We start from the raw sequence: 16,052 nt of genomic DNA on the forward strand, positions 1-16,052 counted from the left end.
GAGAACATTTTGGTCCCTAACTCTAGAACAGTCATGAACAGACACCTCACCATGGATGCCATCTGGGCCCTCATCTACCTCCATCTGGGCATCTTCGTCTTGATCTAGATTGACATCAGGTGTTTCTACACGGATGATTGATTTATTCAGTAACCTGAAAGCTTCCTTCACATGTTTAGGCTGGACCTAAGCCAATCAAGATGAAGTAAATCAGTAAGCCAGTCTTTTTGATATAACAAACAGACTTTCTCCATATGAAATTACAGTGGCATTTTGGTTTTCTCACATTCTCCCTCTACACAACATAAAATATGAGAGAACACCATAAATTCACCAGAATGGTTAAAAGGACCAACAATATTGAGAATGTAGACAACTTTCATTCACTGCTGCTGGGAATATAAATTGTTACAACCATTATGGAAAACTGATTTTCAGGCTTTACTAAACTGCACACACCTACAATCTATGACCCAATGATTCCACTCCTAGATACACACCAAACAGAAATGTACGTATAAATACATCAGATGAACTAAAAGACCTGCACATCCCATAAGAACCCAAATTGGAACTATCCAAATGTCCATTAATAGAAGAATGAGCCAATCACTGTGATAACATTCACTGATAGTTACGTGTATTTAACCACAACTGGGAGGGGAAAAAAGGTTGAAAACAACCTAACTAACCATCAGGAAAAGTATGGTTAGAATACTATATAACCATAAAGAAAAAAAAAAAGGTTATCCTCAGAGAACAGTAGCAGTGACTGTAAACAAACTGAAAGGGTAGCTCTTAGAGATGCTAGTAAGGAATGTTCAACTTCCTGATCTGGGTATAGATTACATAGATACGTTCATTGAAAGTTAACAGAACTGTACACTTGTGATTTGTGCACTCTCTGTACATATGTTTTGCCTCAAAAAGAAAAGCCTACTTAGAAGAAAAATTACAAGTCTATTTGGGGGCAGGGGGAGACTGCTTTAAGTCTTTGTATGAATAATCAACAGTCTCTCTAAATCTACTCCCTTCCTAACGAGCTGAGCCCTATAACAATAGATAAACCCAGCAGAGCAGCCTTTTTTTTTTTTCCTTTAAATACATTACCACCTGCAATGAAACTTTAAGCCATTTGAGAACAGTCAATATCAAGACATATCCTAGTAAACTTACTGGTCTACAAAAATAAGAGAGAATACTTTGGAAAGAGAAAAATATCAAACTACTTATGGAGGAAAAATTAATAATCAAGGGCTGGCCTCAGATTTTCGCAAAGAACAACTGATGTCAGGATACAGTAGAAAAATTTCTAAGAAAAGAAAATATGAGCCAGAGGTTGGATGTCATTCAGGTAAAGACTACAAATAACCCTGCTGAACATAACACTCAGGGAATATTATTCCCATGAACTCATCTTTTTCATCAAACCCTTGAAAAAAGGCCAATTTTCAATCAGTGAAGTGATAAGTTAGAAATCGTAACAAATTTATCTCCAATGATCATGCCTTGCACACATTTAGCTACAAAACTAAGACTTAAACAAACGTGGGAATCAAGAGTGACAGAACAAAATGTAAATGGTATATGTCCTGAAGATAGAGGGGTACAGGGAGACCCAAGAGATGGGAGTAAATTTGCTGATAGCCCCCAAAATGAGCGGAAGACGTAAATAAACATTTCTCCCAAAGACATATAGATGGCCAAGACGCATATGAAAAGATGCTCAACATCACTAACTACTAGAGAAATGCAAATCAAAACTACAATGAGGTATCACCTCACACCAGTCAGAATGGCCATCACCAAAAAATCTACAAACAATTAGTGCTGGAGAGGGTGTGGAGAAAAGGGAACCCTCTTGCACTGTTGGTAGGAATGTAAATTGATACAGCCACTGTGGAGAACGGTATGGAGGTTCATTAAAAAAACTAAAAATAGAATTACCATATGACCCAGCAATTCCACTACTGGGCATATACCCAGAGAAAACCATTAATTCAAAAAGACATATGCACCCCAATATTCATTGCAGCACTATTTACAATAGCCAGGTCATGGAAGCAACCTAAATGCCTATCAACAGATGAATGGTTAAAGAAGATGTGGTATATATATACAATGGAATATTACTCAGCCATAAAAAGGACAGAAATTGGGTCATTTGTAGAGGCGTGGATGGACCTAGAGACTGTCATACAAAATGAAGTAAGTCAGAAAGAGAAAAACAAATGTCATATATGAACACATATACATGGAATCTAGAAAAATTGTACAGATCAAACTTTTTGCAAGGCAGAAAGACAGAGAACAAACGTATGGACACCAAGGAGGGAAAGGGGAGGTGGGATGAATTGGGAGATTGCAATTGACATATACATACACTAATATGTATAAAATAGATAACTAATGAGAATCTGCTGTATAGCACAGGGAACTCCACTTTGCTGTACAGTAGAAACTAACACAACATTGTAAGACAACTATATCCCAATAAAAAAAAAATTTTGCTGATTGCCTCTCACCTGTAACAGATGATAAATCAAGCCATGGATAAACATATCTGACTGTGCAAAGGTAAACAGTAAAATATTATTTACTAAAATCAGGTGGTTGGGAGGGAAGGGAAGAAGAAAGAAGATGAAACATGCTAATTTTATCACTTCATAGTAGAGAACCAATAGAGAACTAAGGGTACAATATAAAGTTATAATAATAAAAGTAACCACTAAAATAACTTTCTGAATCTCAGAACTACACATACAAGCAAAAGCAAAGTGACCACAAAATGAAAAATCATGTCAACTATAAAAAGAAAACAAAAACGAAAACCCAAATAAACCTCTCTCTCATACCAATAAATGTAAATGGGTTTAACTTACATGCTAAATAAATTTTCTTTGCATCACAAAACAAAATCCGACTCTATGCTGTATATGTATATAAGACACACTTAAACTTACTCAGAAATGCCGAAAAATAGTAAAAAGTTAGGCAAAGGTATACCTGTATACCTAACAAAGAAAGCAAGGTGGAGTTCAGGCCAAAAGGCATAAATGAGACAAAGTTAGAGGGTACAAATCTCAATGAAAATATATGTATCAGTTAAGAGAACAACAATATCAGTAAAATAGAATTTATAGGAGAAAAAAAGGATAAATACAAAGAGACAATAACTATGTTGGTAGAGAAATAAAACCTATTCATAGGAGACTTTTCTTTTAATTAATTAATTAATTTTTGGCTGCACTGGGTCTTCATTGCTATGTGCAGGCTCTAGTTGCAGCGAGTGGGGGCTACTCTTCATTGCGGCGCCCAGGCTTCTCCTTGCGGTGGCTTCTCTTGTTGCGGAGCACGGCCTCTAGGCACGTGGGCTTCAGTAGTTGTGGCTCACGGGCTCTAGAGCGCAGGCTCAGTAGCTGTAGCTCACGGGCTTAGTTGTTCCACAGCATGTGGGATCTTCCCAGACCAGGGCTTGAACCCTTGTCCCATGCGCATTGGCAGGCGGATTCTCAACCTCTGCACCACCAGTGAAGTCCCCATAGGAGACTTTTAACTTTCAATCTAGAGAAGATACAGTAGACCAAAAAACCCCACAAAAAAATAGAAAACCTATGTAACATAATAAGGTAACCTCCCCCTTCACAGATATATAAAATTATATACACTGTAAACAGAGACTAGGCCTTCCATTGAAGTGCTCATGGAACACTTATGGAAATGGGCTCTGGGCTACAAAGCATCCAAAAAACCAAATTCCAAAAAACCAAAAAACTAAATGAGAAACATAGACATCATTTTCTAATCACAATGCAGTAAAATTAAAACAAGCAACCAAAAAAACATTCTAACTGGATATTATTCTAACTGGATATTATTAAACTCTGAAACAACTCTTGGTAGTGGATACTTTTCTAGGAAAATGTAGCTTACCAAAACTGACCCAAGAAGAGATAGAAAATCTAAACAAGACTGACTTCCATGGCAGAAATTAAGAACCATGCACCCAAATTGTATACACTAGACCCAGAGAGTTTTACTTGAGAATTCATATCAGTAAAATAGCAGATAATTTTAATGCAATAGAAAACCATTCTAGAATAGAGAAAAAAGGGGAAAACTTTAAAAAATGTAAATGAAATAACCACGATAATAAAACAGACTGCAAAAACAAATGGAATCAATGTTTTTTATGAGTACTGCTTTAAAAATTCTAAATAACAGCAAACAGAAGCCAAATGCATTAAAAAAAGTGGGATTTATTCCAGGAAGGCTTGACATTAGAAAGTCTATTAATTTATTTTTCATTTTAATAGATCCAGGAGAAAAAAAAATCATGATTAACTCTATACACACTAAAAAGACAACTGGCCAAAAAAAAAAAAATCTTCTTGATAAAAATATTCAAGACATAATAATAAATGTATAGTTCCTATTGATAAAAACACATCGTATCTCAGCCACAGAGCCAATTAGGAACAAGAAAAAAATGTCCAATGTCATAATTATTAGACATTGTATTACAACAGCAAAGGTAAATTAGTGGAAAATATGGGAAAAGATTAAGTTTCTTTTTCAATAAGAATAGAAAGAAAAACATATGCCATTTATCATTTGCAAATAAGAACAAAAATCTGGAAAATCAACAGACTCAACTGAAAAACTACTACAAACAAAAGGCATCAGTATAGTACAAAACTAGCATACAGAAATCAATAGTTCATATATACACGCAACAACCAGTTAAAATATAAAATGAAAAAAGTCTACCTTCAATACCCACAAAAATAACAAAATATCAAGAAATAAATTCAACAAGAAACATGCAAAAATCATATGAACTTTAAAACCTATTGAGTGAAACAAAAGACATATGTGGAAAAATCTAGAAACAATAAATGCTGGAGAGGGTGTGAAGAAAAGGGAACACTCCTACACTGCTGCTGGGAATGTGAATTGGTACAGCCACTATGGAGAACGGTATGGAGGTTCCTTAAAAAACTACAAATAGAACTACCATATGACCCAGCAATCCCACTACTGGGCATATACCCTGAGAAAACCATAATTCAAAAAGAGTCACATACCAAAATTTTCATTGCAGCTCTATTTGCAATAGCCCGGAGATGGAAACAAACTAAGTGCCCATCATCGGATGAATGGATAAAGATGTGGCACATATATATAATGGAATATTACTCAGCCATAAAAAGAAACGAAACTGAGCTATTTGTAATGAGGTGGATAGTCCTAGAGTCTGTCATACAGAGTGAAGTCAGAAAGAGAAAGACAAATAACGTATGCTAACACATATATATGGAATTTAAGGGAAAAAAATGTCATGAAGAACCTAGGGGTAAGACAGGAATGAAGACACAGACCTACTGGAGAACGGACTTGAGGATATGGGGAGGGGGAAGAGTGAGCTGTGACAAAGCGAGAGAGAGGCATGGACATATATACACTACCAAACATAAGGTAGATAGCTAGTGGGAAGCAGCAGCATAGCACAGGGACATCAGCTCGGTGCTTTGTGACCGCCTGGAGGGGTGGGATAGGGAGGGTGGGAGGGAGGGGGACGCAGGAGGGAAGAGATATGGGAACATGTGTATATGTATGGCTGATTCACTTTGTTGTGAAGCGGAAACTAACACACCATTGTGAAGCAATTGTACCCCAATAAAGATGTTAAAAAAAAAAAAAAGACATAAGTGGAAAGATAATGAGGTCTCTGGTACTCAGAACTGTTAACGAATGTTTGCATTTGTCATTCTAGACACCTGAAAGGAAGGCACTGCTTTAACCTCTTGAACTTAGGCATGGCCGTGTTAATTCCTCTGACCAATGAAATGTGACCAGCAGTGTCATGTCATTTCTAGATAGAAGGTTAAGAAATGGCATATGATTCACCTTGTCTTTTCTGTCTTCTGTGATCATGGAAGTGTATGTCAAGAAAGAACCTTTACATCAGCCTGAATTTCTGAGCGATGTGAAGCGCAGAGCCTCTGGCTAACATAAATGAACATGAAGCATGAGCAAAAAAATGGAATTGTTTCTGTTTTAAACAGCTGAGAGTTTTATAGTGGCATAATCTAGATTCTAACCGCTATTATGCTTTCTTAGAAAAAATCATCATAAAGAAGTCAATTCTCCATTATTAACATATAAATTTAACATGTTCTCAATATCAATAATTTTTGGGGGGTATACTATTTTTATTTTATTCATATTTAAATTTCACCTCAAATACTGAGCTCAAGTATATGCTGGCCCTATGTTCAGATTTTTGAAATAAAGATAAATGGACAGATAGCTTTAAGGGTGAATGTATTTCATATTTCACAATATATTCAACAATTAGGGAAAATCTAGGGGGTGGTATAATTATATACCTTTATACATTTAGTAGCACAAGTACAGGGAAAAGCCATGCAACTGGAGGAAAAACCCATTTCAAGGCTGAACAGAGGTCCTTGAATGCCAACAGAATCTCCCCTTGACTTCAGACAAACCAAGGAGTCTGTCAGTATACAAAAAACACTGAATTCAGGAGCAATAGGATAGGTATTAAGGAATTGGTTCTTGCCAATCAGGATTATGTGGGCCAGTCTGAAGTGAGCAGAGGTGGCTGGAGGCTGGAAATGTTGTAGCTCAAGTTCAGAATCTATAGATTAGAACAGCAGTCTAGAGACAGAATGGTTAGTGCTTTGTTCAAAAATTCCTGGGTTTTCCAAACAAGTTCCTAGGATGCTTTCCTCAAACAGTGAATATCACTCATCAATAAAAACCAAAACAAAACAAAGCCAGCTGGCTATTAAGTTCACAACAGCCAAAAGAGAACAATGCAGTGGAACATGCATTGGAACAAAAGTGCAACAATGCAGTGGAACAAAAGAGAACATTTAAAATATTGTGGTACTAATGCAAGAGGAGGCTAAGACAGCATAGGAACAGAATTCAGGAAAGAGATCCTAACAAACACAAGAATATATAATAAAAGCATACCAAACCAGTGTGGAAAAGACGAATTGTTCAGTAAGTGGTGTTGGAACAACTAGGAAACTAGCTGAAAAAGAATCAACTGATTTACACCTCACATCTTACAGAAGGATAAATACCAAATGTTTGAATGATTTAAATACAAACAATGAAACCATCTAAATGCTTGAGGAAATCCTGAGAAAATTCTTTTATAATCTTAGAGTGGGGGAGGCCTTCTAATAAAACAAAGTAAAAAGTGAACAAAGAATATGATCATAAAAGGAAGTAGAAATGGCTCTTAAATATATGCAAAAACACTCAATTTTATTCAGGAACTGCATCTGTGTATATATATATGCATATATGTATATTTATTTTATATCATATGCATTTACTACCTATTGAAAAACCAAAAAAAGGAAAGAAAAATCTGTTAGAAATTCTCCAAGACACGTCAGTTCTATGAAATTCATTTTAAGAAACATTACAATGAAGAAAAAAAAAAGGTACAAATGTTAGTATGGTTTTTAAGAATTCCCCTCCATCATGGCCTATTCTTTCTCTACAGATTCCACTATATTCCTCCCAATACCCTTCACTCTAAACTTTCCACCTTCACTCTAAAAATTCCTACCAAAATTTTATACACCCTTCAGTGATCCAGTTTAAATGTTGGCATCTCCCCAAACCCTCCACCTTTGTTATGAAATAATTCATTGATCTCTGTACTCTTTGCTGATGACACTCCATCTAATATCGTCTCTCATATTTCACATGCTTAATTAAACATATGTCTTGCTCCCACCAAACTATCAGCAATGGAAGACAGGGGCTCTTTTATTCATCTCCTAACTTACAAAGATGTGCACTAAATGTCAGGAGAATCAAAGAATAACAAGTAAGACAGTGTGAAAGTATTTTGTAAAGTACCACATCAGAGAATTTGAAAAATTAGACAAAAGGAAAAAAGCCAAAAAATGAAATCTATGAGATAGAAATGGTGAATGAAGTAAGAACAGTGGTTACTTCTGGGGAAGGAAGGGTGCAAGGGAACTTTTTAGGATGATGTAAACCTTCTTTGTTATAAGCTGAGTGGCCACAAGGGTGTACGTAAAAAGTCAAAGCTGTACATTTTTCTCTATGTGAATTATACCTCTATCATACTATTAAGAAAAATAGCCAAACTCCTTCCTCAAACAAAATCTTACACTGTCTAAAATATAAAGCTAGATAAAAGCAGGGCTTGTTTGCTTGAAGCAGAGATGAGGGCATCCTTCCACTCTGCCCCCCATTTACTCCCTAAATACCCACTGACATGTACCTGTAGAACCCAGGGCTCAAAGAACAATTTAATATACACATGTTATACAAAGGAGAATTCCCTTATTAGGAGACTGGAGGCTACATTATCATATCTGTATCCCCTCCCACAGGCCTAGCACATTGTAGGATTTAAACAAATTTTCCTTGAATGAATGGCATTAATCTTGAACTCACCTCTATATGTATGTACTCTATAATCTATGTCATGATTATCTCATTATCATTAATCTAACTACTACATTCAAAAAATGGTTGACAGCAACATTCTTCAAGGGGAAAACCCCAGGGTCAGGGGTCATGTATCCTATGAGCACTCAATAGTCATATAAAAATAAATCTGCAGCTAATGCTAGTATGTCTTATACCAAACATAAAAACAGCTTGTAAGCCAACAAATCAATTTCTCTTTCCCATTATGTTAGAGTGACTTTGATACCTCATCACAGCAGTGCATCCGAGCCATTGCTTCAGAGAGACGGATCATGCTCTCAAGCTGTCGCACTGTAATCCTCCATGAAGACTTGGTTACTCCAGAACCATCCCTCTGGCGGAGGCGTTTATACTGTTCCACAATGAAGTCCTCCGACTCTTTAGAAATCTGTTCCAGAATATCAGTGAAGTCAGAGCATTTCCACTTAATGGGAGCAGCTTTAAACATTAAGTTTAAGAGCCTTCCAGGTGAAGATGCTCTGGGGGAACTAAGAAGGTCAAAACTTTGAAACCAATGACAAGAAATTAATACTGAAATGCCTTTCAAAAGAAACTAATACAAAGGAGGACTATGAATTCCATGTACTAATTTTATGAATAGGAAGACAGTAGAGTTAGTATTTAAGCAAATGACCATTTCTAAACAATGTATACTTTTATACCCAACATGTGAAAGCTCATTAAACAGATTACTGCTCAGGCTATTCTTGAGGCTCAGTTAATTAACTTATGCAGTCTTTGGGAAAAAGAAAAGTCAATATATATAATACTGCCCCCTATCAGTGGCTTCACGTTCTGTGGTTTCAGTTACCTGTGGTCACCTGAAGTCTGAAAATATTAAACAGAAAATCCCAGAGATAAACAATTTATAAGTTTTAAATTGTGCACCATTCTGAGAAGTGTGATGAAATTTTATGCTGTCCAATGTCCCATCTGGGACAAGAATCATCCCTTTATCCAGTGTATCCACACTGTATATGTTACCTGCTTATTAGTCACTTAGTAGCCATTTTGGTTATCAGATCAACTGTTAGGGTAACATAGTGCTTGTGTTCAAGTAACCCTTATTTTACTTAATAATGGCCTCAAAGTGCAAGAGTAGTAATGCTGGCAATTCAGATATTCTCTTATTGTGCCTAACTTATAAACTGAACTTTATCACAGGTATGTACGTATAGGAAAAAACATCATACATATAGGGCTTGGTACTATCTGTGGTTTCTGGCATCCACTGGGGGTCTTGGAACATATCCCCTACTGTATATATACCTTATTATTAGTTAAATAATAACAACAAAATGAGGCATTCTAAAGAATACTGTTTTTCAGAGCAAGGAACTAAGCATATTAAGGAAGCATGCCAAAGTCAAGAGGGACCAGCGTAGTCATGGAGAATAAATGCCTCTGCAAACAAAAGTGCTTTACCCTTCCCTTGGGACAGTGAGAGTCAATCCCAATATTAAGTGAAGGTGATAGATAATTAAAATCTAAGCATAACTCCCAAAAGTCAAGCCAGAAAGAGTGTAAAAACCTCAACCAGAATCAAACAATTTTTTTTTGTACTCTACTTTAGGAAAATGTCAAAAAAAATGCATTATGGAGGTTTATCTTAAAAATAAATGTCCAAGTGAGCACCCTGGATCCTGTATTGTAAAAGTTACTCATGTTCATTACAATAACCTAGAGGAATACAAGCTTCCCTCAGAGACAGATTTGAGAGCATTCAGTAGACTACTGATTTAAACACATGCAGTTTTAAGATTCTTAGGAATAATGGTTGAAATAAAAGGATATCCTACTTTATTTGGTTATTCAAAACTGTTCACCCATAAAAATCTTTTTATTATACCTAAAAAGTTAAAGAAATTGAACTTTTCAGACTTTTAAAAAATTCCCTTTCTCAAGTCTCTCTGAGGAAACAAACTGTTCTCAAAAAAAACCAAAAACAAACCAGAAAACCCAAACCAAAATCAAACCAACCAACTAACCAACCAAATGACCTTAAACACCCAAACAAGTCAGGTTCAGTTAATTTCCATACAACGCTTTTGTTTAAATGCCACTTTCATATACTTATTATGCCCAATTACAGTACAAAAGGGCAGGTTACCTTGGGCTTAAACTGTCTTGCAAAAAGAAGATACCTCCTGATATCATCAAGGGAATACACACGATCAATTGATTCTTCAATTCTTGAATGCAAGTCTACTATTCGCCTGGCGATAGCATAGTCTGTAACCTAATTCAAAATAAGAAAGTCATTTTAATCAGGTATAGTAATATCCACTCCAGACTATCCCAGGCATTAAGAAATTTTTTATAGCTAACAACAAGCTCTAATATGCCACCATAAGATGTATTAATGGGTTCAACTTTCTGATGAAAATTTAGTACCACATCCAAAATCAAAAGTTTAAATGTATACCTTTGCCCTACTCTAAGACTATTCCTGAAGGAATTTACTGACTTTAATATGGCAGAAATAAGATTTCTAGGGCCCTAAGTGTGTCTAGAAGCATTAATTCATGCAACCCTCACAAAAAATTTACTAGGTAGATAATTATTACCCCCATTTTACAGATGAATAAATTGAGGCCTGGAAAGATTAAGTAACTTGTCCACACAGTTAGTAATAGAGCAAGGATTTGAAGAGTCTAGTTTCAGAGTCCATCCTCCTAGCCACTACATTACGTTGCCGCTTATGAACATACGAATGATGATCATCACAGAACCGTTATTAACATTGAAAAAAATAAAATCACACTAAAAATATGCAATACTCTCAAATAGTACAGAAAAAAAAAGTAGAGATACACAGCAAATGGTAAAGCAAACAGGGCAAAAAGTTAATGTGAACTGAATAAAGGGTATATGAGTATTATATGCACTATTATATTTCCTGCAACTTTTCTGTAAGTTTGAAATTATTTCTAATTAAAAAGCTAAAAAACTAATTTAGTAAATTATATATAGACAGAAATATATGAAAATCAGACAATGCCCAACAATGGGGAGGAGGGGACTGGGTTAAACATTTATATAGATTTGTGAAGGAAAAGAACCAAACCCAAACATAAAAAACGAAAACCCTCTAAACATTCACATTAATGGGAGGCAAATTTTATCTAGATGAATTTAAAATTTTGCCGTAAGCAAGAGGTATGCATTGTACCTAATGTACTGTAGGACCTCCATGCTCAGCAATTAAAAGTACAGTACAACATGACCTTCTACAGAAGGTCATTTTGTACTTCTGTGCACATCTGAGATGTGCAATGTTGTTAAATATTTAAGTCTAAGTATAAATAACTCTAATACTGACATGTTAGAATGTAAGTAAATCTGCAGTTTTTAAAAAAAAAATTTCTTTTATTTATTTATTTATTTATTTATGGCTGCATTGGGTCTTTTTTGCTGCGCGCAGGTTTTCTCTAGTTGCAGCGAGAGGGGGCTACTCTTCATTGAGGTGGCTTCTCTTGTTGTGGACCATGGGCTCTAGGTGTGCGGGCCTCACTAGTTGTGGCTCACGGGCTCTAGAGCAGAGGCTCAGTAGTTACGGCGCACGGGCTTAGTTGCTCCGCAGCATGTGGGATCTTCCCAGACCAGGGCTCAAACCCGTGTCCCCTGCATTGGCAGGCAGATTCTTAACAACTGTGCCACCAAGGAAGTCCCTAAATCTGCAATTTTATATTCAATCTTAACACTCTTACACAATTAGGAAAAAAAATGTGACACATGCAATAATTTGATAGGAAGACAGAGGAAGACAAATGACTCAATTTGAAAAAAAAAGAAAAAGAAAAATTTGTTTGGAACCCCAATTCTTTTCAACCTTAATGAAAGAACAAAAACAAAAATCTAATAAAAATCATGGGCTTCCCTGGTGGCGCAGTGGCCGAGAATCCGCCTGCCGAAGCAAGGGACACGGGTTCATGCCCCGGTCTGGGAGGATCCCACATGCCATGGAGTGGCTGGGCCCGTGAGCCATGGCCGCTGAGCCTGCGCGTCCAGAGCCTGTGCGACGGGAGAGGCCACAATAGTGAGAGGCCCGTGTACCGCAAAACAAAACAAAACAAAACAAAAAAAACCTCTTAAAGAGTATGGTTGGGAATTAACTGAAATACTGTTTTTTTGAGAATTAAAAAACAGTAACAAGGGGACTTCCCTGGTGGTCCAGTGGTTAAGAATCTGCCTTCCAATGCAGGGGACGCGGGTTTGATCCCTGGTCAGGGAACTAAGATCCCACATGCCGTGGAGCAACTCAGCCTGCGCGCCACAACTACTGAGCTCGCATGCCACCACTACTGAGCTTGTGTGCCTCAATTAGAGATCCTGAGTGCCACAAACTACAGAGCCCACATGCCCTGGAGCCTGTGCACCAAAACTAGAGAAGAGAAAACCTGCATGCCACACTAGAGAGAAGCCTGTGCAACACAACAAAAGATCCCGCGTGCCGCAACTAAGACCCAGTGCAGCCATAAATAAATAAGTAATAAATCTTAAAAAAAAACAAAACAAAAACAGCAACAAAACCAAAAAACTTGATATTCAACACAATTAAGCAGAACAAGCAATTCAAGTGATTTTCAGTTGCTTAATAAACCCCTGTCCAATCCTGTGCCACTCTGAGAGAAATGAAAGGTCAGTGACAACACATGCACCAGTTCTTTAGGAGTACATCCTCCAGGCTTGTCTCACTCAATTACTCAAACTGGAAATAATAAAGGAAGCTCAGAGCGATAGCTCATAGTTACCTCATTACATTCATCCACAAGTATAAAGAAGAGATCAAATCGGGACATGATAGGAGCTGACAAGTTTATATTCTGTTTCAATGATTTTGATCTGTCATAGTGTCCACTGATTGGGTTTGCTGCTGCCAAAATGGATGTCCTGGCATTTAGAGTAGCCTGACCACAAAAGGAAAAATCGTGACAGGTTTAAAAAGACAACTGTAATGGCATATGACAAAATGCTCAACCTCATTCATAATGAACTAAATACAAACCAAAAGAATAAGATATCATCTTTCACCCAGTGAATCATCAAAATTAAAGTCTGGGGGCTTCCCTGGTGGCGCAGTGGTTGAGAGTTCGCCTGCCGATGCAGGGGACACGGGTTCATGCCCCGGTCTGGGAAGATCCCACATGCCGCGCAGGGAGCAGCTGGGCCCGTAGGCCATGGCCGCTGAGCCTGCGCGTCCGGAGCCTGTGCTCCGCAGCAGGAGAGGCCACGACAGAGAGAGGCCCACGTACCGCAAAAAAAAAAAAATTAAAGTCTGATAATATATAGCAACAGGTACTCCCATATGATGTTGATGGTATGATGTGCACACCCTTTAAGCCAGCAATTTCTTACTAAGAATTTATCTTGCAGCTAGGTACAGGAAGATATGTACAAGGATGTTTACAATATTGTTTGTAATACTAAAGGCTGGAAATGACCTGAATGTCACTCTTCTTTATAAGAGTCTAATGAGCCAAACTGGGGTATGTACAGTTGAAAATCATGGAGTAATAAAAAGACAAGTGGATCTAATATATACTGGTATAGAAAGATTACCAAAATAAAATTATGAAGTTAAATGAACAAGGAACAAAACTGTATGTGTATTATGCTTATTTATGATAAAATATTCCTAAAAGGGACATAAACTCAGCAGATACTTCTGAGAATCTATTGGTGCTAGGAGTTGGAGGGGAAGATTTTTTTTTAACTTACGGTTTAAAGTATTGCTTACATTTTTCTTAACTATTTGAATGTATTACTTTTATTTTTAAAGTTTGATTTCTCTCTAATGCTAGTTACAATATTGTACTTATTATTTTCATTTAAATAATCCATCGACTTGATTAATAATCCTCAAGGCTGTGTTTTCCGTTTCAGTAAACTGCATTTCATGTTGAAGTAATGCATTTTATCCAAGTGATCGTCTAGAGCTACATTAATCTACAAGGCTAAGGCAAGATGCAATGGAACAGAAGTGGACACACGTACCTTCACTCCTGCTTTAGTGATGGAGATGGTCTGCTGTTCCATAGCTTCGTGAATAGCAACTTGATCCCGCACCTCCATCTTATCAAATTCATCAATACAACACACACCCTGTAACCAAACAAACCTAGCATAAGAAACTGCCTTTCAGATGTCAAACGGCAAGGAAACTCAAAGTTTGCTACCACAGAGACCTTTCAGTTCTTTTAAACAACTAAGATAGGTAAGTAAGCAATCCTAACTCCCTCTACTAGAATAAGATAGTACAATAGTTCCCAGAGCTCGAGGGAACCATACTCTTTTGACTCATTTTAAACCAAGAGTGAAACTAAAAACATGCAGTTACTTATTGCACTTTTATTCAACATCAAAACCTTGTATAAATCTCAGGGTCAAAATATTCTGGGTTACTACCTCAGTGTTGACTTTAGGCTGGGAAAGTGAAGGATGGAGTTGGAACATAATGTTTATAAGTATATATAGCTACAATTTACACGCATTCACAGAGCTAACTGATCTATGACAAATACATGCAAAATGCAATAGATATACTCATAGATGTGTCACAGTCGAGAAAGGAAAACTGCTGAGAAGTACTAGTCACAGCAAACACACAAGCTCAGGGCAAGTAATACGTTCTAGAGAAGTTCAGAAAGTGCTGATTAATGATGACAATCCCAATTTCTAGATTAATAAAACCATGAATTATTTACTAAAAGTACTTATTAAAAAGAGGACATCTCCTTAATAGGAACATATAGGCCTTTATTGATAGGGATGGGGATATTCTGATTTCTTTATATCCAAGAGGGTAAAACGTTCTTACATTATCAGCCAGCATCAAAGCTCCAGCCTCAATGACAAACTCATGAGATTCTTCATCTCTCACAACAGCTGCTGTTAAGCCAGCAGCACTGGATGCTTTGCCACTGGTATAGACAGCTCTGGGACTGAATTCCTCCACGTGCCTGTTCAAGGTTATCATATTCATTAATATATGACTACAAAGCAACCTCTTCAGGATTATCAGCTGGTTATGGCTTATGTCAAGTAAGAATTTAAATTTCTAAAAGAACATTTGAAAGAGGCATTAAGAAAAAAAGCAATTCATAAAGACACATGCCATAGACCAAAGAGAAAGCCTTTTCTCCTTTGGTCTTTTAAATAGGTCAAATCCATTCCTGTTAAAGGAAGATGAAGTTCATACATGGCAAAAACAATAATAAACAGTTCAGCAAAAATGATCTATTAGAAGGCCTTGCACTTAAAATGAAAACAAACAAAAAACAAAACAAAACAAACAACTACAACGAAAAAAAGAAAAGAAAACAAAACAAGATGGGACATTTATTCCAAAAAGGCAAGGCTGGTTTAACATCTAAGAATCAATAACATGCCATATTAAAAAATGATAAGAACCACCTTAACAGATGCAGAAAAAGCATGTCAAAAAATCTAACGGCCATCATGATAAAAACTCAACTAACTAGAAGAGACTTTCCCTCAATCTGGTAAAGGGCATCTATGAAAACCCACAGCTAACA

The 16,052-nt window shown here is 36.7% G+C and overlaps 1 protein-coding gene across 1 annotated transcript in view; it reads right to left on the reverse strand.

The window, feature by feature from the left end:
• The window catches only part of MCM6 (minichromosome maintenance complex component 6), a 46,459-nt gene that overhangs the window by 8,417 nt on the left and 21,990 nt on the right, over nt 1-16,052 (reverse strand). The window contains exons 9-14 of the mRNA XM_082840846.1: nt 15,335-15,476; nt 14,512-14,619; nt 13,269-13,424; nt 10,625-10,753; nt 8,741-8,902; nt 51-186 (exon numbers count right to left, since the gene is read on the reverse strand). Coding sequence (XP_082696972.1) covers nt 51-186; nt 8,741-8,902; nt 10,625-10,753; nt 13,269-13,424; nt 14,512-14,619; nt 15,335-15,476 — 833 coding nt within the window. The remainder of the gene's footprint in view (nt 1-50; nt 187-8,740; nt 8,903-10,624; nt 10,754-13,268; nt 13,425-14,511; nt 14,620-15,334; nt 15,477-16,052) is intronic.

The sequence above is a fragment of the Leucopleurus acutus genome (genome assembly GCF_964270905.1).
Source record: "Leucopleurus acutus genome assembly, chromosome: 6".
NCBI lineage: Eukaryota > Metazoa > Chordata > Mammalia > Artiodactyla > Delphinidae > Leucopleurus > Leucopleurus acutus.